This window comes from Macaca fascicularis, chromosome 19 (genome assembly GCF_037993035.2).
Source record: "Macaca fascicularis isolate 582-1 chromosome 19, T2T-MFA8v1.1".
Lineage (NCBI taxonomy): Eukaryota > Metazoa > Chordata > Mammalia > Primates > Cercopithecidae > Macaca > Macaca fascicularis.
In genome coordinates this window covers 53,204,997-53,224,984 of record NC_088393.1, presented here as the reverse complement: position 1 = coordinate 53,224,984, position 19,988 = coordinate 53,204,997, and the positions used below count along the sequence as shown (strand labels likewise).

The following is a 19,988-nucleotide window of genomic DNA, read 5'->3' as shown; positions in this document are numbered from 1 at the left end:
ATCCCCCGTAATTTTTGTATTTTTAGTAACAATGGGGTTTCACCGTGTTGGCCAGGCTATTGTCTCTATTTTTAAAAATTAAACTATAAATTTTGATTACTAGAACTATCTGTGAGAACATCTTATTACTGTTTCTCCCACTGGACTGCGACCTCTGTGAGGGCAGGGACTGGCTGCTACACCCCCAGCCCCAGCACAGGTCAGGTACCCAAAATGTGTGTGTTGAATTAATAAAATACAAGTAAACACAGAACCAGAGCAAAAATCTAGGGCCCCTGATTTCCCAACTACAGCTTCACCTTCCGTACGCCAGGCATGGAGGTCTTGGGACCCCCATTCTCAGAGATATCAACTCACCCTTAGCTTAGGTAGGGAGATAAAAGGAACTAACCATAATGGTTAATGCTTAAGAGTTTTAATCAGTCTGCCATAGAAAGCTCCTCCCCATTCTCCATCTTGGGGGCTCAGATCTTGGCTTTGGGTTGGGATAAGGGACAGGGTATCAGGTTGGGAGGGGAGAGTAAATATGAATACGGTTGAGGGACCAGAGCTGGGATCAGAAGAAAGCGCAGGTGAGAAGGAACAGAAAGTGGCTCCTAACCCCAGTCCCTGAGCCAAGTCAGAAATCCAAGTCCTTTTATAGCATCCATGAGCCAAATGTAGTGAAATCCACACGTCATATCGTTCTTATCTGCAAAGTGCTGTCATCTGGAGCCCAAAGCACCAGGGCAAGGCTGAATTGGGCCCAAAGTACCTGAAGGGTGTCACTTTAGGTCTGGAGAGTCAGGAGGAGATGCCACCTTGGCCTAGAGAGTTGACAGCGAGCATCATCTCGGCCTGGAGGGGTGTGCAGGAAATGCCACCTTGGTCCAGAGTTGGGAGGAAGATCCCCTGCCTTGGGTTAGGAGAGGCCATCATTTTGGGCCTGCCGAAGTAAGGAAACCATGGGGAGTCCCCAGAGCCCAGGATCAGGGAGGTGTAAGCACGATGGAAACAGCAAAAGTTAGCAAAACCTATCCCACCTATCCCATGGCACAGCTGGACTTGCGAAACAGAAATCAGGCTGAGAGGGTGGGGCTAAGCTCAAGGAGGAGGCAGGAGGCAGGAGGCAGAAGATTGGAGAACAAAAAGTAGAACCAACCCACGGAACCAGGGCCAAGCCTGGGCAGCAGAACAAGGACCCAGCTGGCCGGGTGCAGTGGCCCACGCCTGTAATCCCAGCACCTTGGGAGGTGAGGCGGGTGGGTCACCTGAAGCCAGGAGTTCGAGACCAGCCTGGCCAACATGCTGAAACCTCATCTCTACTAAAAATATAAAAATTAGCCAGGCATGGTGGTGCATGCCTGTAATCCTAGCTACTCGGAAGGCTGACGCAAGAGAATCACTTGAACTCTGGAGATGGGGGTGGCAGTGAGCTGAGATCACGCCATTGCACTCCAGCCTGGGCGACAGTGAGACCCTGTCTCTAAAAACAAAACAAGCACCCAGCCCAGGGGGAGGGCAGTTCTGGAGGTGGAGCTAGGATGGGAGGCGTAGGCAATTGAGTGAAGGAAGACGGCAGGGAAGCTGTGCCACATCCTGGGTTCCTGTGGGAAGAGCGGGAACAAGCCCCCCACCACAAGCAGAAACACTCAGAGAGAGCACAGCCGGGTGTGATGGCTCACACCTGTAACCCCAGCACTTTGGGACGCCAGGGTGGGAGAATCGCTTGAGCCCGGGAGTTTGAGACCAGCCTGGGCAACACAGTGAGACCTTCTCCGCTCTTCAAACTGTCAGAAAAAAAAATTAACCAGGCAACTGGGCATGGTGGTGTAGGTCTGCAGTCCCCGCTACTCTGGAAGGCTGAGCTGGGAGGATCACTTGAGCCCAGGAGGTCGAGGCTGCAGTGAGTGATAATTCTGCCACTGCACTCTAGCGTGGGTGACAGATACACACCCTGTCTCAAAAAAAAAAAAAAAAAGAGAGCGAGCGAGCGTGAAAAGAAAGGCAAAGGACAAAATATGACATGATGAGCCCCCAGGGTGGAATTCTGGAGCAACTATTTATCAAAGGCTGGAGCCAAGCCCCAGGGTAAGGCTCAGAACCAGGCGGCAGGGTCAGGATAGGTGGAGGAACCAGATCTAAGGGTAGTGGAGCCCTGGTCTCCACAGTAGGGGTTGAACTATATCCAACATAAAGCATTATCCAAGGGGACCGGATTAGCCCCCATGGGTGGCACTAAGAGGGGGGCGGGGGGTCATAAGAGACACAGGAGACAGAGTCAGGTCCCAGAGACAGCAAGGCCTAACCCCAAATTGCAGTCGGGTAGGGAAGTAGAATCATGGCTAGGCCCGCGGCCCCGGGTCTTGCTCAGGCTCGGTCCCCGGCACGCCGCGGATGTCCGGCAGCAAGCGGCAGCCAGCCACGATGTCCAGACGCTCAGCCAAAGCACAAAGGTCCCCGCGCGCCAGGCGCACGCTGTGGGCCGCCGCCAGCCCCGCCGCCTGGGCTGCCGCCAGCCTACCAGCCAGGGCGGCCACGTCGCGGCCCGCACGGCGGTAAACACCGCTCACCGCGGCCGCCACGTCGTGGTCCAGCCGCGCCTGGCTCTCCGCCAGCCGAAGCTGCAGGAGCGAGCGCGCAGGGGCGGGCGCCGGGGCCTCTTCCGCGCCCCAGGTCTCCTCCGCCAATTCCCGCTGCACCACGAGCGGAGGCAGGTCCCTCGGCGCGGCCGTTGGCTCCGGCTCCGGGTCCGAGTCGGTCTCTGCGGCCTCCCCAGCCACCCTCAGCCCCGTGGGGCGGCCGCGCGTCGGGCCCGAGGGACCCAGGTACAGCTCCTCTTCCTCCGACGAGGACACAGAGGGCTCGGAATCCGTCTCGGTCGCCTCCCCAGGCACCACCGTCTCCGGCCTCCGCAGGGGCCTCCGCCGACGACCCTGGGACGCCATGGCGCCGAGCTAGGGCAGAAAAGCCAAGGGACTGCACGTGAGACGGGCGCCGCGGTGGGTAAAAGGCGCAGGTCCTGGATTCCCAGCCCCTTCGCTGATTCTCTTAACGACTTGGGGTCAGTTGTTCCCCCTGCCTGGGCCTCAGTTTCCTCTTCTGTAAACTGGGTGATGATGAGGGTTACTGGACCCCAGGCCCTTCAGCGTACAGATGGGGAAACTGAAGACCAGCTCCATTAGGGATCTGGGGCCCGAGTTCCCGGAGTCCCAAGCCGAACTCTTTACGAATTTGCCTCCTAGTAGCGGCCACACCCTCCACTTGGTCCACCATGCCAATCTCAGACCCGGAAGCACTCGGGCCCTTGAGCTGCTCGGGACCAGTGCCAGAGTCGCAGAAAGGATGACAGTCCGATTGGACTCCGCTGGGGGCACTCATGGGATGGGGGAAGCGCTATCGCCAAAGACCGTACCCGGTAGCTAACGCTCCGAGCCTGCGGGATCCTCTTCCTTGCCCGAGTGCCGAGTCCTCACCGTGGCAGCTGAAGGGCTGCGGTCTCGACCAATAGGGGAGCGGGTTGGGCGGGCATTAGCGGCCAAGTCACGTGGATTCGCTCGACTACCAATCAGGATGCAAGTTCTCAACATCAGCTTTGAGGGAGTGTGCAGAAGATCACATGAATGGAGGAACCGCCAATAGAGAAGCGGCTGGGCCGGCTTTTCCAGGTTGTGCGACGAGGAAAGTGTGGAATGGACAAATAGGGATTTTAAAAGCCGAGTATGTCACGTGTAACCAGTAATTTGGCCAATAGGAATGCTCAAGAACCCGGAAATAGGGAAGGGACGGCAGCAAGGGCAGAAGATGTTGTCACGTGCGGCCAGAGGAGGAGTAGGCCCGCCCCCTAGTATCCCAGGCTCACGCGCACACCACCTGAGCCGGAGGTGGGGAGGCGGGGCTAGTCTAAAACACCAGCGGAAGCGGGAGTAGGAGGGCTCGCGCCGTGACTTGAGAGGCGTGGCTTACCAAGCCTGGCCAATGAGAGCGGGAAGCGCTGGGCGCATCTTTAGGCGCGCGAGGAGGGCTCATGGCGGATACTGTACTGTTCGAGTTTCTTCACACGGAGATGGTGGCGGAGCTGTGGGCTCACGACCCCGACCCCGGTCCGGGGGTGAGCGCCGGGTCCCGTGGGGAGGAAGTGGGGGCCACCACGGTAACGCCTCGGGGAGAGCGGAGGGCCTGTCAGACGTCCGGGTTCGAACCCCGACCCAGCCCCGGCCTTGCAGGGCAACATCTGGCGCTGGCTTCCTCCTCTGGAAAGCGGGGTTCGCGAAGGTGCCGGCTTGGGGTTATTGCTAAATTGAGCGAGATGACTCAGGGTAAAGCACTTAGCTCACGGCCTGAGTAAGCGGCAAGTAATCATAATAATGCTGTTATTGGGAGTGTGCTGAGTACTCGGCATTCACAAGGTGTGCGACCCAATGACTTAATCTTTGTGTGTCCTAATTTTCTCTTTTGTAAAATGAGCATCATAACGTACCTGAGCCTCAGCATGGGACATTTATTCATTCGACACCCACTTATTGAGTGTCTGTTGTATTCCAGGCACTGTTGTAAGACAGAATCCCCGTCCTCGTGAGGCTTACATTTCACTGGGGAGTGAAATAACAAACTGAAATATGCCGGCTGGGTGCTGTGGCTCACGCCTGTAATCCCAGCACTTTGGGAGGCCGAGGCGGTTGGATCACCTGAGGTCAGGAGTTCAAGACCAGCCTGGCCAACATGGTGAAACCCTGTCTCTACAAAAATTAGCCGAGCATGATGGCGGGTACCTGTAATCCCAGCTACTCTGGAGTCTGAGACAGGAGAATGGCTTGAATCTGGGAGGCGGAGGTTGCAGTGAGCCAAGATTGTGCCATTGCACTCCAGCCTGGGCAACAGAGCGAGACTCGTCTCAGGAAAAAAAAAAAAGAGAGAGATGGGGTTTTGCCATGTTGCCCAGGCTGGTCTTGAACCCCTAGACTCAAGTGATTCTTCCGCCTGGGCCTCCCAAAGTGCTGGGATTACAAGCGTGAACTACCACGACTGGCCTGGGAGTGTGTGTGTGTGCATGCATGACAGGGTCCTGATCGGTCGTCCAGGCTGCCTGGAGTGCAGTGATGCAATCATGGCTCACTGCTACCTCGACCTCCTAGGTTCAAGCAATCATCCCACTTCTCAGCCTCCCAGGTAGCTGGGACCACAAGCGCAGCTGGCACCACCACTACTGGCTAATTTTTGTATTTTTAGTAGAAATGGGGTTTTGCCACATTGGCCAGGCTGGTCTCAGAACACCCGACCCCAGGTGATGCATGTGCCTTGGCCTCCCAAAGTGCTGGGATTATAGGCATGAGCTAGGGCACATGGCCTTTTGTCTTTGTTTTTGTTTTTGAGACGGAGTTTCGCTCTTGTTGCCCAGGCTGGAGTGCAATGGCACAATCTTGGCTCACCACAGCCTCCGCCTCCTGGGTTCAAGCGATTCTCCTGCCTCTGCCTCCAGAGTAGCTGGGATTACAGGCATGTGCCACCACGCCCAGCCAATTTTGTGTGTTTAGTAGAGATGGGATTTCTCCATGTTGGTCAAGCTGGTCTTGAACTCCTGACCTCAGGCGATCTGCCTGCCTTGGCCTCCCAGAGTGCTGGGATTACAGGCATGAGCCACCGTGCCCGTCCTTGTTTTGTTTTTGAGATGGGGGATCTCACTCTGTCACCCATGCTGGAGTGTAGTGTCGCAGTGTTGGCTCCCTGCATCGTCCGCCTCAAAGGCTCATGCGTAGCTAATTTTTTTTTTTTTTTTTTTGAGACGGAATCTCGCTCTGTCGCCCAGGCTGGAGTGCAGTGGCCGGATCTCAGCTCACTGCAAGCTCCGCTTCCCGGGTTCACACCATTCTCCTGCCTCAGCCTCCCGAGTAGCTGGGACTGCAGGCACCCACCACCACCCCTGGCTAATTTTTTGTATTTTTTTTTTTTTTTTTTAGTAGAGACAGGGTTTCACTGTGTTAGCCAGGATGGTCTTGATCTCCTGACCTCGTGGTCCGCCCGTCTGGGCCTCCCAAAGTGCTAGGATTACAGGCATGAGCCACTGTGCCCGGCCATGTAAGACATTTTTATTGGCTCTGGTTTCCTTCTAGGATAAGAAGCCCCAGGGAGGATGTTGCTCGTTACCATCTCGACATACAGATATAAACCTGTCATAAGTTGAAAACATAAATCAGCCTGGCGCGGTGACTCAAGCCTGTAATCCCAGCACTTTGGGAGGCCGAGACGGGCGGATCACGAGGTCAGGAGATCGAGACCATCCTGGCTAACACGGTGAAACCCCGTCTCTACTGAAAAAATACAAAAAACTAGCCAGGCGAGGTGGTGGGCGCCTGTAGTCTCAGCTACTTGGGAGGCTGAGGCAGGAGAATGGTGTAAACCTGCGAGGCGGAGCTTGCAGTGAGCGGAGATCCGGCCACTGCACTCCAGCCTGGGCGACAGAGTGAGACCCTGTCTCAAAAAAAAAAAACCAAAACAGAAAAAATCATAAATCAAAAATGCATTTAGCCAGCTGTGGCACTTGCACCTGTAATCCCAGGTACTCAGGAGGCAGAGGTGGGAGGATCACTTGAGGCCCAGTGTTCAAGACTAGCCTGGGCAACATAGCAAGACCCCACCTCTAAAATTTTTATTTTTTTATTTTTATTTTTTTATTTATTTTTGAGACAGTTCTATTGCCCAGGCTGGCTGGCGCAATCTTGGTTCACTGCAAGCTCCACCTCATGGGTTCACGCCATTCTCCCGCCTCAGCCTCCCGAGTAGTTGGGACTACAGGTGCCCGCCACCACTCCTGGCTAATTGTGTGGTTTTTTTTGTTTTGTTTTTTGTTTTTTGTATTTTTAGTAGAGACGGGGTTTCACCATGTTAGCCAGGATGGTTTCAATCTCCTGACCTCGTGATCTGCGTGCCTCGGCCTCCCAAAGTGCTGGGATTACAGGCATGAGCCACTGCGCCCGGCCAAGATTTTTTTTTTTTTTTTTTTTTGAGACGGAGTCTCGCTCTGTCGCCCAGGCTGGAGTGCAGTGGCCGGATCTCAGCTCACTGCAAGCTCCGCCTCCCGGGTTCATGCCATTCTCCTGCCTCAGCCTCCCGAGTAGCTGGGACAACAGGCGCCCGCCACCGCGCCCATCTAGTTTTTTGTATTTTTTAGTAGAGACGGGGTTTCACTGTGTTCGCCAGGATGGTCTCGATCTCCTGACCTCGTGATCCGCCCGTCTCGGCCTCCCAAAGTGCTGGGATTACAGGCTTGAGCCACCGCGCCCGGCCCGGCCAAGATATTTTTAAAATTAGCTGGGTGTGATGACATGTGCCTATACTACCAGCCACTCAGGAGCCTGAGGTGGGAGGATCGCCTGGGCCCAGGAGTTCAAGGCTGCAGTGAGCTATGATCATGCCACTGCACTCCAGCCTGGGTGACAGAGTGAGACCCTGTCTCTAAAAAAACATGGGGATTACTCAGTGAGCCATCAAAAATTTTTGTCCTCCTAGAGCTTTGTCATCATTGGAGAAGACAGACAAGTAAATGAGGAAAGTATCTGGTACATTGTGTAACTGCTATGAGGAAGATACAGCATGGCCCAGAGAGTATGCATCAGCCTGGGGGTGGGTAGTAATGTCTGAACACTCCATATCCTTCCTGGCCTTCAAACCAGAAACCCCGGAGTCCTGACAGCTGCCTTTTCTCCCTCACCTGCAACCCTGCCCCAGGCTCTGCCCAGTCTGCTGTCTAAATGCCTTTCCCACGTGGCCCCTCCTCTGCCCTGGTCCAGCGCTTTCCCCTCTGCTCCTGTTAAATGAGCCTGCTCCCTTCTCCCAGCCCATTCCACCTGTCACATCTTCACCATGCTAACACCTATTAATCCTTCAGATCGTAGCACAACAATCCCTTCCTCAGGGATGCCTTCCCTGAGCCCCCAGTCTAATTTGGATCTCCTTTATACATTCTTCTGGTCTCCCTCTCCCACTTTTTTCTTGGTAGGCTTCATCATACTCAATAAGGATGTATCTGATTTTTTTTTTTTAAGAGAGTCTTGCTCTGTCACCCAAGCTGGAGTTCAGTAGCATGATCATAGTTCACTGTAGCCTCACACTCCTGGGCTCAAGAGATCCTCCCACCTCAGCCTCCTGAGTAGCTAGGAGTGCACACTACCATGCCCTGCTAATTTTCTTTTCTTTTTTTTTTTTTTTTTTTGAGACGGAGTCTCGCTCTGCCGCCCAGGCTGGAATGCAGTGACCGGATCTCAGCTCACTGCAAGCTCCGCCTCCCGGGTTTACACCATTCTTCTGCCTCAGCCTCCGGAGTAGCTGGGACTACAGGCGCCCGCCACCTCGCCCCCAGCTAGTTGTTTATATTTTTTAGTAGAGACGGGGTTTCACTGGGTTAGCCAGGATGGTCTCGATCTCCTGATCTCGTGATCCGCCCGTCTCAGCCTCCCAAAGTGCTGGGATTACAGGCTTGAGCCACCACCGTGCCCGGCCTCTGCTAATTTTTTAATTTTTTGTAGAGATGGGTTCTCACAATGTTGCCCAGGCTGCCCTTGAACTCCTGGGCTCAAGCGATCCTCCGGCCTCAGCCTCCCAAAAACTCACACCTGGTTTACAGGTGTGAGCCACCATGCCCTGCCAGGATGCATCTGAATTGTGTATCTGTATGATCCTTTGATTCACATGCATCTCCCCCTGCCGGAGTGTACTTTGTGTGGGATGGGCCTGGGTATGTATTGATGACCACTATATGCCCTGGCTCTTAGTGGGTCCTCAGCGTGGACTTGTTGAGGAGGTGAATGCAGAGCCTGTGTCGTGGTGGGTGGGGATGGGTGGGAACTGGGATTCATTTGGTTTATGAGCAGTGCTAGCTGCTCCCTCCCTCCCCCAATATGAGTGCTTCCTGTGCGCACTCATGGCTTCTCACTTTTGATTTCATTTGATCTTCTGATGATCCAGAGAGGTTGGCATGGTCCTCCCTGGTTTATAGATGAGGCGGCGGAGGCTTTGATGAACGGAGTTCCATGCTCTCAAGTGGCAGAGTCAGGAGCGCAACCAGGCCTCCCACTTCCAAAGCCTGTGCTGTAAACTCTCACTTGCATTTCCTAGTATTTGCCCTGGGAGGGATTTTAATGGGTTTCTGTGGTCAAGCGAGTGTGGGAAACTGGCTTACTCAGCTCTGCCTTTTAGAGCACATGAATGTGCCTGGGATCTTGGGCAGGGGTTCCCTACCCAGCTGCCAGTACATTCTGATGCTGGAGTCCCACACCAGAGACTCCGACAAACCCGACTGGGGTGAGGCCTGAGTGTCAGGCCTCAGAAAGCTCCCAGGTGGTTCTCGGTGCAGCCAGGGGCAAGAACTGCAGCGTTTCCCCGCACTCCTTCCTCCTGGGGAGCCCTGTTTTTCAGGGGGCCTGTCATGAGAAACGGCTTCATTTCCTCAGTCCTTTCTCTTTATTGGCCCCACCTCCTCTCTCCATTCCTTCTCTTTGGCCCAAAAGGGTTCCTCTGAACCAGACAGGCCTCCCGTTTCCTGAGGGCATCTGTACTTGCACAGTGCTGACTGCATTTAGTCCTCAGGACAGCCCTCCCGATTCACAGAGGAGGGACCCATGCTTGGGAGAAGAAGGGACTTCCCGAGGCCGTTCAGCAAGACTCAAAGGCAAAGTTAGAACTCAGGCTTCTGGCCTCAGGGCTTCTGGGTAGTGCAGGCCTGCCTTTCCCACCAGCTCCAGAGCTCCTTGAGGACAGGGATGGTGGCTTCTTCATCTCTGTCCCCACGGCACAGGTGCCCAGGAGCCATAGCCAGTGTGTAGGGCTTTTGTGACCTCCTATCCTGCCTGGTACGGTGGTTATTTGTGGCCGTCTCCTGGGCTGTCACAGGTTGTGAACTGGAGGACCGGCCAGAGGGGCCAGGAAGGCCTTTGTTCTCTAAGCAGGAGAAGCCCTTGGAGGAAGCGGCTGTGGCTTTTCTACCTCAGAGGCTTTGAAGATAAGGGAAGCCTTGGGCAAAGAGAGGGAAGCCTTGGGCAAAGAGAGGATTCGTCTGAGTGCATGTAGTAAAGAGCTAAGGCGCTGTCACCCACTGTCTGAGACCAGGCCCGAGGTACCCCGAGAACAGCCCTGCTGGGCCAGGCCTCCATCCACCACGCCTCGAGAGTGCACTTGGGCAGCCCCTTATCTGAGGAGGGTGTGGGACGGGCGGAGCAGCTGTCAGATAGGTAGGTCCCTCCCTGGAATGCCGCTCTGAGCATCTGAGGCTGGGAGCCCCAGCGAGGCCCTTCTGGGAACTGGGGTTCCATCCCGAAGGCAGTGGGAACCATAGCAGGGTTTAAACTGAGGTGCACCTGGCTCAGATTTACATTCTAGAAATACCTTCCTGGCCACAGGAATGGACTGGATGGAGATTGGCCTGGGAAGGGCCCCGATGCTGCAGGAGCTCAGGGCAGAGGCTGTGTTGGGCGACCCTTCTGGGCCGGGCCAGGGGACAGGATGGGGAGTTCTGAGTGGGCAGAGGCAGGATCTGGACTTGCTCAGGGCGCCTTGCTGGATGAGGGAGGAGAGTTGAGGGCGACAGCGGGGAAGTCCTGCAGGCTTCTCGCACCACCCCTCACTCACCCATCCATGTGCCAGCACTTCTCTCTCTGTGCTTTTCTTAACCAGGGCTGCTCCTTCCCTGGGTTCCCCACCACACCCCTGGGCATGGCACAGAGTGGCTCTGCAGGTGGGCGTTGAACAGGGTCAGCCTCTGCCCAGGAGCTAGCAGGTGCCTAAAAAACAATGGAGGGGTAGGGCAGACACAGAGACAGGAAGGGGCGGAGCACATGGCCCTCACCCGCCTCCCTCCCACTTCAGGGCAGAATGTTCTCTGTTCCCAAGTGTCTGAAGAGGCTTTGGTTTGCATTTTCCATTCATCCTCCTTAGAGCTCACCCCTCGGCTTCAGTCTGGACATGTGGATCTTCGTTTAGCTCAGGACATTTTTCTCCTGTGATCTCTGATGATTTCTTCTGCATTGTTCCCTGTATGTCCTGTAGGCACCGCAGGGAAGATTAGACTTCCTGCAACTCTTCCAAGCATCTTGTAGCTTTTCTCTCATTTTTTCCTCCCTCCTGTTTTTCTTCTTGCTGGGAGGTGTTATCTGTCTTACAGGTTTCTCTGCAATTCAATTCCCTTGTTAAAAAGTGTTGATTTTGGCCACCATATTTGTTCATTTCCAGGAACTCTGCTTTGTGTCTGATTGATCCTTCCTGTGTGGTGGATGTCATTAGCACCGATACTGATAAGACTTCCTTTCTGCCTTTCCTTTCATCCGGTCTGTGTGTAAACTCAGCAGAGGCAGGCGTGGGGAGCCCCAGAAATGCACCGGCTCTGGGCTGGGCTCTGGCAGATTCATATGAATGGGAGAGTCTCTGTCTGGCCAGCTCTTCTGTTTTGTTTTTGGTTTTTGTTTTGTTTTGTTTTGTTTTGTTTTGTTTGAGACTGAGTCTTGCTCTGTCGCCCAGGCTGGAATGCAGTGGCGTGATCTCAGCTCACTGAAACCTCTGCCTCCCGGGTTCAAGCGATCCTGGTGGCTCAGCCTCCTGAATAGCTGGGATTACAGGTGTACGCCACCACGCCCAGCTACTTTTTGTATTTTTAGTAGAGACAGAGTTTTGCTATGTTGGCCAGGCTGGTCTCAAACTCCTAACCTCAAGTGATCCTCCCGCCTTGGCCTCCCAAAGTGCTGGGATTACAGGCAAGAGCCCCCACGCCCAGCCCCTTCTGTTTTTAAAAAAGATAAACCCCTGATCTCTGAAGAGCTTTTGCAGTGACACCGGCATGGACGCCACCCAGTCTCCCTGTGATGAGGTGGGTGGAGGCTTCTCCCTTCCTGCTCCGCCCTTTCTTCCCTGTCTCCTGCTCCTCCTCGGCCCCTCCCTTTTGCCGTGATTCCCCATATCCCTTTTCAGTTCAGCAGGGATCTGAATGGCCCCTGTTGAGGGCTGGGTACAGTGGGGCCAGCAGTCACACAGCTGCGTATCCAGCCATTGCCACCTGCCAGTCACACCGCCACTTGTGAGCAGGCACTGCCATTAGCCCTGTGGCACATGTGGGGAGACCGAGGCATGGGATGGTTGGATAATCTGCCCAGGGTCACACAGCCAGTGAGTGGCAGGGCCGAGATTCAAACCCAGGCAGTGTGAAGTTCTTGAAGGGAAAAGCTGAACTTGATGGAACCCCTTCAGACTCCACGCTCCTGGCCTGGCTGATGGACCCCACTGACTCTCTACCCCGACTCACCCTTCTGGGGGCTGCCGTCATGGCTGTGACTTGGGCCTGGTGTGCCTTCACAGCCCACTCTGGCTGCTGAACTCTTCCTCTTCCCTCAGGCTCAGCACAGTCGGGGTGCTTCCTAGGGATGGACGTGCACCCTTATAGAACGCCCTGCCTCCCTCTTGGCGGTGGCTGTGAGCATAGTGAAGCTGGCCGTTGCATCTCTGCCCACTCCCCGGGTAAAACGCCAGCTCCAGCAGGGCAGGGACTGAGCCTGTGGCCCACTGTGGCCGACATTCAGGCAGCGTGGGCTGCGTTGACCCTCGGGTTGGCTGCACTTGCCTGCAGGGGAAAATGCCCTCTCTGTAGCCCACTCTGAGGGCCCCTTCCCTTCCCGCTTCTCACCCCTGCCTTGGCACATGCCCTTTGCTTGGAATGCCTGCCCCCTCTGGTCCCCCCCGGAGGGCAGGCTCCGCACGGCACTGCCCGGGCCCCTTGCACTCAGTCTCCCAGCCCTTCCTAGATTGTCAGTTGGCATCATCTGGGCACCTGTCAACCCCACCAGGCACGGTAGGTGAGCTCCTGGAGGACACCAAGAAATGTTTGTGGCATGAACGAAAGAGGGACATGAAGGTGCCCTTATGCGCAGGGACACAGATGTGTTCTGTCAGAGTGGAGCCTGGGCCCTACCTCCAGGAGCTGCGCTGCAGGAGGAGGTGACACAGGAGCCGCAGCCACCAGGCTGTTCTAGGTGCTGGCTACAGGAGCCCACAGAACAGACCCCCTTCCTTCCTGGGGTTTTCCTCCAGCCAAGGGCTTCATCCGTCATTGGCTGGGGCCGTCTCCTCGTTTGACAGACATGGAGGCTGTGAATGACAATAAGTAAGGCTCCCAGAGCTGCCTTGAAGTACTCAGGTTGCCTTTACCAACCCTTACTCCTGGTGAGGATCCCGGAGGTAGCTGCCATTAATATTCCCCTCCTTTGGGCCAGACGTGGTGGTTCACACCTGTAGTCCCAGCTACTTGGGAGGCGGAGGTAGGAGGACCACCTGAACCCAGGAGGTAGAGGCTGCAGTGAGCCAAGATCGTGCCATTGCACTGCAGCCTGGGTGACAGAATGAGACCCTGTCTCAAAAACAAACAGACAAAATGACCCTCCTTTTTACATGAGGAAACTGAGGCACAGACATTCAACCACTGGCCCAGGTCCCACAGGTGGTAAGTGCTGGGGTGGATCTGGCCCCGGGCGGTGGTTCTGCACCTGCACTGCTGGTAGTGCTGCTATGAAGGACCCACAGGCAGGGGTCTCTTCCCACCCTGTCTGTCTCACACACCTGCCCTTCTCCTGCAGTCATCGGCCCCTTCCCTGAGCCTCTGCTGTGTGGCCGGCCCTGCTGTGCCTAAGGACACCTGAGGAAAGCAGGTGGTGACACCAGAGGGAGCCAGTGCAACAGGAAGCCGTGTCGTTGTCACCCAGGAGGACAAGGCCTGGCAAGGGGCCAGGCAGAGGAAGGGGCACCTTAGCTTCAGATATGGGCGACCTCAGCTCAGCGCCTCCCCCATTCCGAGCGCACCCCACTTCCATGAGGCCCTCAACAGCCATGGCTGTCACCCCACCCACCCTCCTATGTGGACCTGCTGGGGTGTGAAAGACAGCCCTGTGCTGAGGGTGCCTTGGACGGATTCTTAACCTCGGAGCCCCAGTTTCCATCTGGAAATACAGCCACCTGTGAGGCTGGAAAGGTAAAACAAGAGGACTGTAGAAAACGCCTGCCGCACAGTATGCCGGTCCTGGAATAACGTTGTGTTGTGACATTGATGAGGAAAAAATACTGATTCCCGGGACCACTGTCTGGGTGGTGGTTGCAGGTTCTCCCTGTGCTGGTGCAGGTTCCTCTGGGCACTCCTTTCCTTGTGCATCCTTGGGGTGTGTCCGCTAGGTGAGCTCCCGGGTCTCCATGGGCCCAGCGTGAGTGATACGGACCCGTGTGCGCCCTGTGATGGGATGGCATCCTGTCCAGGGTCCATTCCTGCTTTTGGCCCTGCTGGGACAGGCTCTAGCCCCCCAGGACCCTGAGCTGGAGGAAGTGAGTAAATGTCTTCCTGGTTTTTTGTTTTTTATTTATTTTTTAAGACAGGGTCTTGCTCTGTTGCCTGGGCTGGCGTATAGGATCCTCCTGCCTCAGCTTCCCAAGTAGCTGGGACACATGTGCCCGCCACCACGCACAGCTAACTTTTGTATTTCTTGTAGAGAAGGGGTTTCGCCATGTCGCCAAGGCTAGACTCGAATTCCTGGGCTCAGCTGGGCGTGGTGGCCCACGCCTGTAATCCCAGCACTTTGAGAGGTCGAGGCGGGTGGATCACGAGGTCAGGAGATGGAGGCCATCCTGGCAAACAAGGTAAAACCCTGTCTCTACTAAAAATACAAAATCTTAGCCGGGCTTGGTGGCGGGCGCCTGTGGTCCCAGCTACTCAGGAGGCTGAGGCAAGAGAATGACTTGAACCTGGGAGGCAGAGCTTGCAGTGAACTGAGATCGCGCCACTGCACTCCAGCCTGGGTGACAGAGGGAGACCCCGTCTCAAAAAAAAAAAACAAAACAAAACTCAGGCTGAAGTGACCCACAAAGTGCTAGGATTGCAGGCATGAGCCACCATGCCCAGCCTATCTTACTTGTTTTAATCTTTATTTATTTATTTATTTTTTTTGAGACAGAGTCTCACTTTTGTTGCCCAGACTGGAGTGCAGTGGGATGATCTTGGCTCACTGACACCTCCGTCTCCCGGGTTCAAGCAATTCTGCTGCCTCAGCCTCCCAAGTAGCTGGGATTACAGGTGCCTGCCACCATGCCCAGCTAATTTTTGTATTTTTAGTAGAGACAGGGCTTTGCCGTGTTGGCCAGGCTGGTCTTGCACTCCTGACCTCAGGTGATCCCCCTGCCTCGGCCTCCCAAAGTGCTAGGATTACAGGAGTGACCCACTGCGCCCGGCCTAATCTTTCTCAAATGTATGTGTAGCTCACATTTATTTCAGTGTTTAATATTACGTTTTCATTCTTATTTAGAAGTTTGGTGATGTTTTTGTACCAGAAACATGGCATTGGAACTTCGCTCTTGTTTATGTTAATTAACCTGTGTGAAATTGGTTTCATCATGTGTCATTTTGCTTAAAGCCGTAGTTTCCCAGAGCCCGTTGACAGCATTAGGTGAGGACTTACTGTGTCCTTTGTTGATGCATGTTGTCTCATCAGCCAGTCTTTTAAGCACCACCCACGTGCCAAGCCCTGTGTTGGCTGCCAAAGGCCGGATGTGAATTGATCAGCCTGGGTCCCCACCTTCACAGAGCTGTGTCCTCATCCAGTGACAGTGTGCAGTGGGCAGTGCTGGGGATGCAAACTGGGAGGGAGGGAGGGAGGGAAGGAAGTCAGTACAAAGGCCCAGAAGTCTGAGCCTTCCCGACCAAGGAAAGCAAGTGTCCTGAGTGGGTGGAGCGGGTGAAGGAGGGATGGAGGCAGCTGGGCCAGCAGGCTGCAAGAAGCCTTCCTCGGATACCCTCTCCAGGCTGGGACACCCTCTCCAGGACTGGAGCCAAGCAGAGAATTCCCATCCCCATTCGGATGGCCGCATTGATGGTGCAGCCCTGGAGGGAGGAGGCCGTAGCTGCCATTCCCCAGTGACAGTGGGGGTCGAGGGCAGGAGAGGGAGGGCTGCAGGGCTCAGGCCAGGTGACTGCAGGCTCCTGAGAGCAACCAGCAGGAGGGTGAGCTTCCTTCAGCTCAGGGCTACACACCAGCCTCTCCTCTGTTCCCCCACTTCTGCTCTGCCAGGCTTTCTCTGAGAAACCTGGCATCTCACGCCCAAGCCATCCTGGGGTTTCTGGTGTGCCCCCAGTCTGGGCCCCCCATTTCCTCTGCTTGCAGCAAAGTACCAGAGTAAAAAAAAAAAAAAAAAAAAAAAAAAAAAAAATCCATGGCCAGGTGCAGTGGCTCTTGCCTGTAATCCCAGCACTTTGGGAGGCCAAGGTGGGCAAATCACTTGAGGCTAGGAGTTTGAGACCAGCCTGGCCAACATGGTGAAGCCCCATATCTACCAAAAATACAAAAATTAGCCAGGTGTGGTGGCGCACACACACCTGTAATCCCAGCTACTCTGGAGGCTGAGGCAGGAGAATTGCTTGAACACGGGAGGCGGAGGTTGCAGTGAGCCAACAGTGTACCACTGCACTCTAGCCTGGGCAACAGTGAGACTCTGTCTCCAAAAAAGAAAAATTGCCAGGGGCAGTGGCTCACACCTGTAATCCCAGCACTTTGGGAGGCCGAGGTGGGTGGATTGCCTTAGTTCAGAAGTTCGAGACCAGCCTGGGCAACACAGTGAAACGCCTTCTCTACTGAAATACAAAAAATTAGTCGGGTGTGGTGGTGGGCGCCTGTAGTCCCAGCTACTCGGGAGGCTGAGGCAGGAGAATTGCTAGAACCCAGGAGTCGGAAGTTGCAGTGAGTTGAGATCAGGCTACTGCACTCCAACCTGGCAACGAAGCGAGACAACATCTCTTTAAAAAAAATCCATGGACACCTCATCTCTTCCAGCCATGCCCTCCACACACACAGGCACGTGGACAGACGCCGAGTGCAGCCCTCCTGCCTGGGGCCTGCCTCTGCCAGCACAGTCCCTCCTGTGTGGACCCTGGCCTACCCTCCAGACACTACATGGCTGCCACTGTCCTTCCCCAGCACCCAAAGGAAGATCTGCCTGTTCCGAGCTTCCACATGTACCCCCAGGGATCTTGGCCAATATTATAAGGCATGATGATCATGGTTGACTTCCACAGCTCCTTTTCCTGTGGCCCAGCCTCCAGCCCTTGGGCAGGTCACCTGGAGCCTCTTGGTGGAGTCGCAGGTCCCACTTCCCAGGGCATTGTGAGGGTTCATGCTGAAAGCATGTGCGGCGCGTGACCGGTGTTACCGGGAAGAGTCATGCAGGGGGCGAGGAACCTGGGGAAGACCCCCATTGTTCCTGGGGGAAGGAGGAGCTGGTTCTTGGGGGCTGATGATCTGGGGATCCAGAGAGCCTGCGAGGTCTGCAGAGGTGGGTGAGGGAGCCCTGGCGCCCTAGAGGCCTGCCCCTGCCCTGGCCAGGCTGTGCCAGAGCCTCTCCCTGCTCACCCCTGAACTGATGGGCACTGGCAAATCGGTCTTCGGGTCTCCTGGCAGGTGCCCCCCGGGTGGCCCCAGGTTCGAGGTGGCCAAGGGCTCCTGAGCGTCTCTCCCCGGCTTTCTAGGGACAGAAGATGAGCCTGTCGGTCCTGGAGAGTATGGGGTTCCGCGTGGGCCAGGCTCTAGGCGAGAGGTGAGCACAGCGCCCCCTGCTCTCCCCGAGCCTAGCTGGCAGGGGTGGGCAGGCCCTGGGCGGGGAGGTTGCATTGCTCCCTGTGGGAGATGGGCCTGGCTTCTTCCCTGTTCCTGGCCTGGCCCCACGGCCTCAGCGTGGCACTGCCCCACCAGACTGCCCCGGGAGACGCTGGCCTTCAGGGAGGAGCTGGATGTCCTCAAGTTCTTGTGCAAAGACCTGTGGGTGGCCGTGTTCCAGAAACAGATGGACAGCCTGCGCACCAATCACCAGGTGGGAGCGCCCCAGCCCGCCGGTCCGGCTCCCTCCCGAGGGCGAGACCAGGAGAGTGGGAGGGGAAGCCCCGGCGCCAGAGCAGCGGCTGCCGGGACCCGCCCAGAGCCTTCCCACAGGTGGCTGCAGCTCTTGCTCTGTCTGATCCTCTAAGGGAAGCCAGGAGGCTGCACTGGGGCATAGCGGGTGTTTCCAGAACTTCCCCAGCCTACCAGGAGTGAGCCACGCATGGGCAGAAAGCCCCTGCTGGCTGCCTGCCCTCCCCCCAGTGCGATGCTGCTTGTCCCAAGCTGGTCCAGTCCCCCAGTGAACACCCAGGCTGTGCCTGCCCCTCTGCAGCTTCCTGAGCTGGGTCCCCAGCTTTTCTGCACGACCCTGGGAGATGAGGGCAGGACCCACACTCCCCAGGGCACGGGCACCCAGTCCGAGTTTGGAAGCCCTGGGCCCTACTGGAGCACTGGAGGCCAAGGCCATGACTCCAGTGGTTCTCAGGGAGGGGGACTTCCCAACCTCAGCCCAATCTAGGACCTGGGTTCCCACTTCCCCTCCCTGCGCTTCAAATGTGCAGGCCCCGCCCCCACCCACCGGCCTCTCCTCTCCCCCAGGGGACCTACGTCCTGCAAGACAACAGCTTCCCCCTCCTCATTCCGATGGCCTCTGGCCTGCAGTATCTGGAGGAAGCGCCCAAGGTATGGGGGAGCTGGGGCCTTGTCCACACCTCCCTTCCTCCTGTACCCAGCCTCTACCCCATGTCAGGCCTCTCCCCAGGCCTAAGGAGTGCCCCAGACCTCGGTGCCAGCCTCCCCTCTCTTCCCATGCTTGTCTGTGTCCCCTCCCCAGTTCCTGGCCTTCACCTGCGGCCTCCTGCGCGGCGCCCTCTGTACCCTGGGCATTGAGAGTGTGGTCACCGCCTCCGTGGCAGCCCTGCCCGTCTGTGAGTCATGGCGGGGTGGGGGGATTCTTCTCATCCCTTGAGTTGCTGAGGCCTTCAGAGTTCCAGCCCCACTCCTGTGTGGGTGCCTGGGAGGCAGGCCCAGGTTTAAGTCACCTGCTCAGCCACACAGCCTGTGCAGGCCCATCTGTGCCCCTGGCTCTATGACGTCACTAGCCCTGCAGAGAGAACTGTCTGGCTGTTTTGAACATCTTTTCCCAGCACGGGATCCCAGGTGGGATCATCCTTGCTGATCCTTCGATGCGGGGGATGGCAGGCTCCAAGCCGCAGGCTCCAAGGAACTTGCAGCCTGCCTGACTAGGTGTCCTGTGTCAGACCAACTGGAACCCCATTCCTGCCTGGGGACAGCCTGTCCCACCACCTCCCCAACCTTCAGTTATTTTCCCTCTGCTGGTTCCCCAGGCCCACTCGTAGGGGGGCCCCAGGGCTCCCGTGGGGTAGGACCGAGCGATGCATACCACAGAAGCCTGTGCCGGGCGCCTCTCTGGGGCCACATTCGTGGCCCTCATGCCCCTGGTTACTCACACAGCCCAGGGATGCGGCCACGTGGGCGGGAGGAAACAGCCCAACCTAGCCACTGGGGTGTTAGTGCAGGACAGGGGTGAGCACCTAAGAGCTGTCTAGGTGCCCTCTGCCTCTCTCCCATCCCATCCTCAAGCCTAAGCCAGGCCTTCTCTTCCAGGTAAGTTCCAGGTGGTGATTCCGAAATCCTAAGCCTGCCCCGCACCCGCCGAGCTGCACTACTGCCCCCAGTCTCACCGGCCTCAGGAGACGGCGGCTGCATTGGGCCCCAGGCCGCTGCATTTGGGGGTGGTGTTGGGGCTAGTGCTGGGGATCCCAGGCCCTAGGGTTCACATTTACTCAGGAAGTGGGTATCAAAGCGAGGTGGGGGTGTCACAGGAGGCAAAGGGGTCCCAGCTGCGGTCAGGACTGGGGTGGGATTCCTGCCTGCCCACTGCCCAGAGGCTGTTCAATAAAGGCTGTGTGTGTGGAATCTGACTCACAGCAGCAGGGGAGGATCTGTGGAGCAACTGTCACAGGTCCTGCAGGGGAGTGGGCACCCTCTCTGGCTCCCATGCCCCTCAGACCCTCCCTCCCCTGCCAGGTCCCCCTCTGCTCCCTCCCTCCCTGTGCTCCTGGCAGAGGGATGCTGGCCCCCGGCATGGGCGGCCTCGCTGGCATCTCT

The 19,988-nt window shown here is 56.5% G+C and overlaps 2 protein-coding genes and 1 pseudogene across 5 annotated transcripts; 1 reads left to right on the top strand and 2 right to left on the bottom strand.

The window, feature by feature from the left end:
• Window positions 1-399: 399 nt before the first annotated feature.
• On the bottom strand, window positions 400-3,481 carry BLOC1S3 (biogenesis of lysosomal organelles complex 1 subunit 3). Its single transcript, XM_015441257.4, has 2 exons — window positions 3,395-3,481; window positions 400-2,936 (listed from the first exon to the last, which is right to left on the bottom strand). The coding sequence occupies exon 2, from the start codon at window positions 2,925-2,927 to the stop codon at window positions 2,325-2,327; it is 603 nt and encodes a 200-aa protein (XP_015296743.1). The 5' UTR covers window positions 2,928-2,936; window positions 3,395-3,481; the 3' UTR covers window positions 400-2,324.
• LOC123570233 (zinc finger protein ENSP00000375192-like) lies at window positions 1,632-2,204 on the bottom strand (annotated as a pseudogene).
• Window positions 3,482-3,987: 506 nt separating the features above from the next.
• On the top strand, window positions 3,988-19,796 carry TRAPPC6A (trafficking protein particle complex subunit 6A). Of its 4 annotated transcripts, XM_065535635.1 has the most exons (7): window positions 3,988-4,090; window positions 14,487-14,634; window positions 17,510-17,577; window positions 17,733-17,850; window positions 18,456-18,539; window positions 18,691-18,784; window positions 19,485-19,796. In XM_065535635.1, the coding sequence occupies exons 1-6, from the start codon at window positions 4,007-4,009 to the stop codon at window positions 18,744-18,746; spliced, it is 558 nt and encodes a 185-aa protein (XP_065391707.1). In that variant the 5' UTR covers window positions 3,988-4,006; the 3' UTR covers window positions 18,747-18,784; window positions 19,485-19,796. The 4 variants fall into 4 exon arrangements, with proteins under 4 accessions (XP_065391707.1, XP_005589619.2, XP_073879976.1 ...); XM_005589562.4 differs by lacking the exon at window positions 14,487-14,634; XM_065535637.2 differs by lacking the exons at window positions 3,988-4,090; window positions 14,487-14,634 and adding an exon at window positions 11,290-13,978.
• Window positions 19,797-19,988: the final 192 nt, after the last annotated feature.

Bases quoted from the DNA above. Each gene is read 5' to 3' on its own strand.
- BLOC1S3 (XM_015441257.4), bottom strand. From the start codon at position 2,927: ATGGCGTCCCAGGGTCGTCGGCGGAGGCCCCTGCGGAGGCCGGAGACG.
- TRAPPC6A (XM_065535635.1), top strand. From the start codon at position 4,007: ATGGCGGATACTGTACTGTTCGAGTTTCTTCACACGGAGATGGTGGCG. The intron at 4,091-14,486 runs GTGAGCGCCGGG...TATTTCTTGTAG, and splicing joins ACCCCGACCCCGGTCCGGGG to AGAAGGGGTTTCGCCATGTC. The intron at 18,540-18,690 runs GTATGGGGGAGC...TCCCCTCCCCAG, and splicing joins ATCTGGAGGAAGCGCCCAAG to TTCCTGGCCTTCACCTGCGG.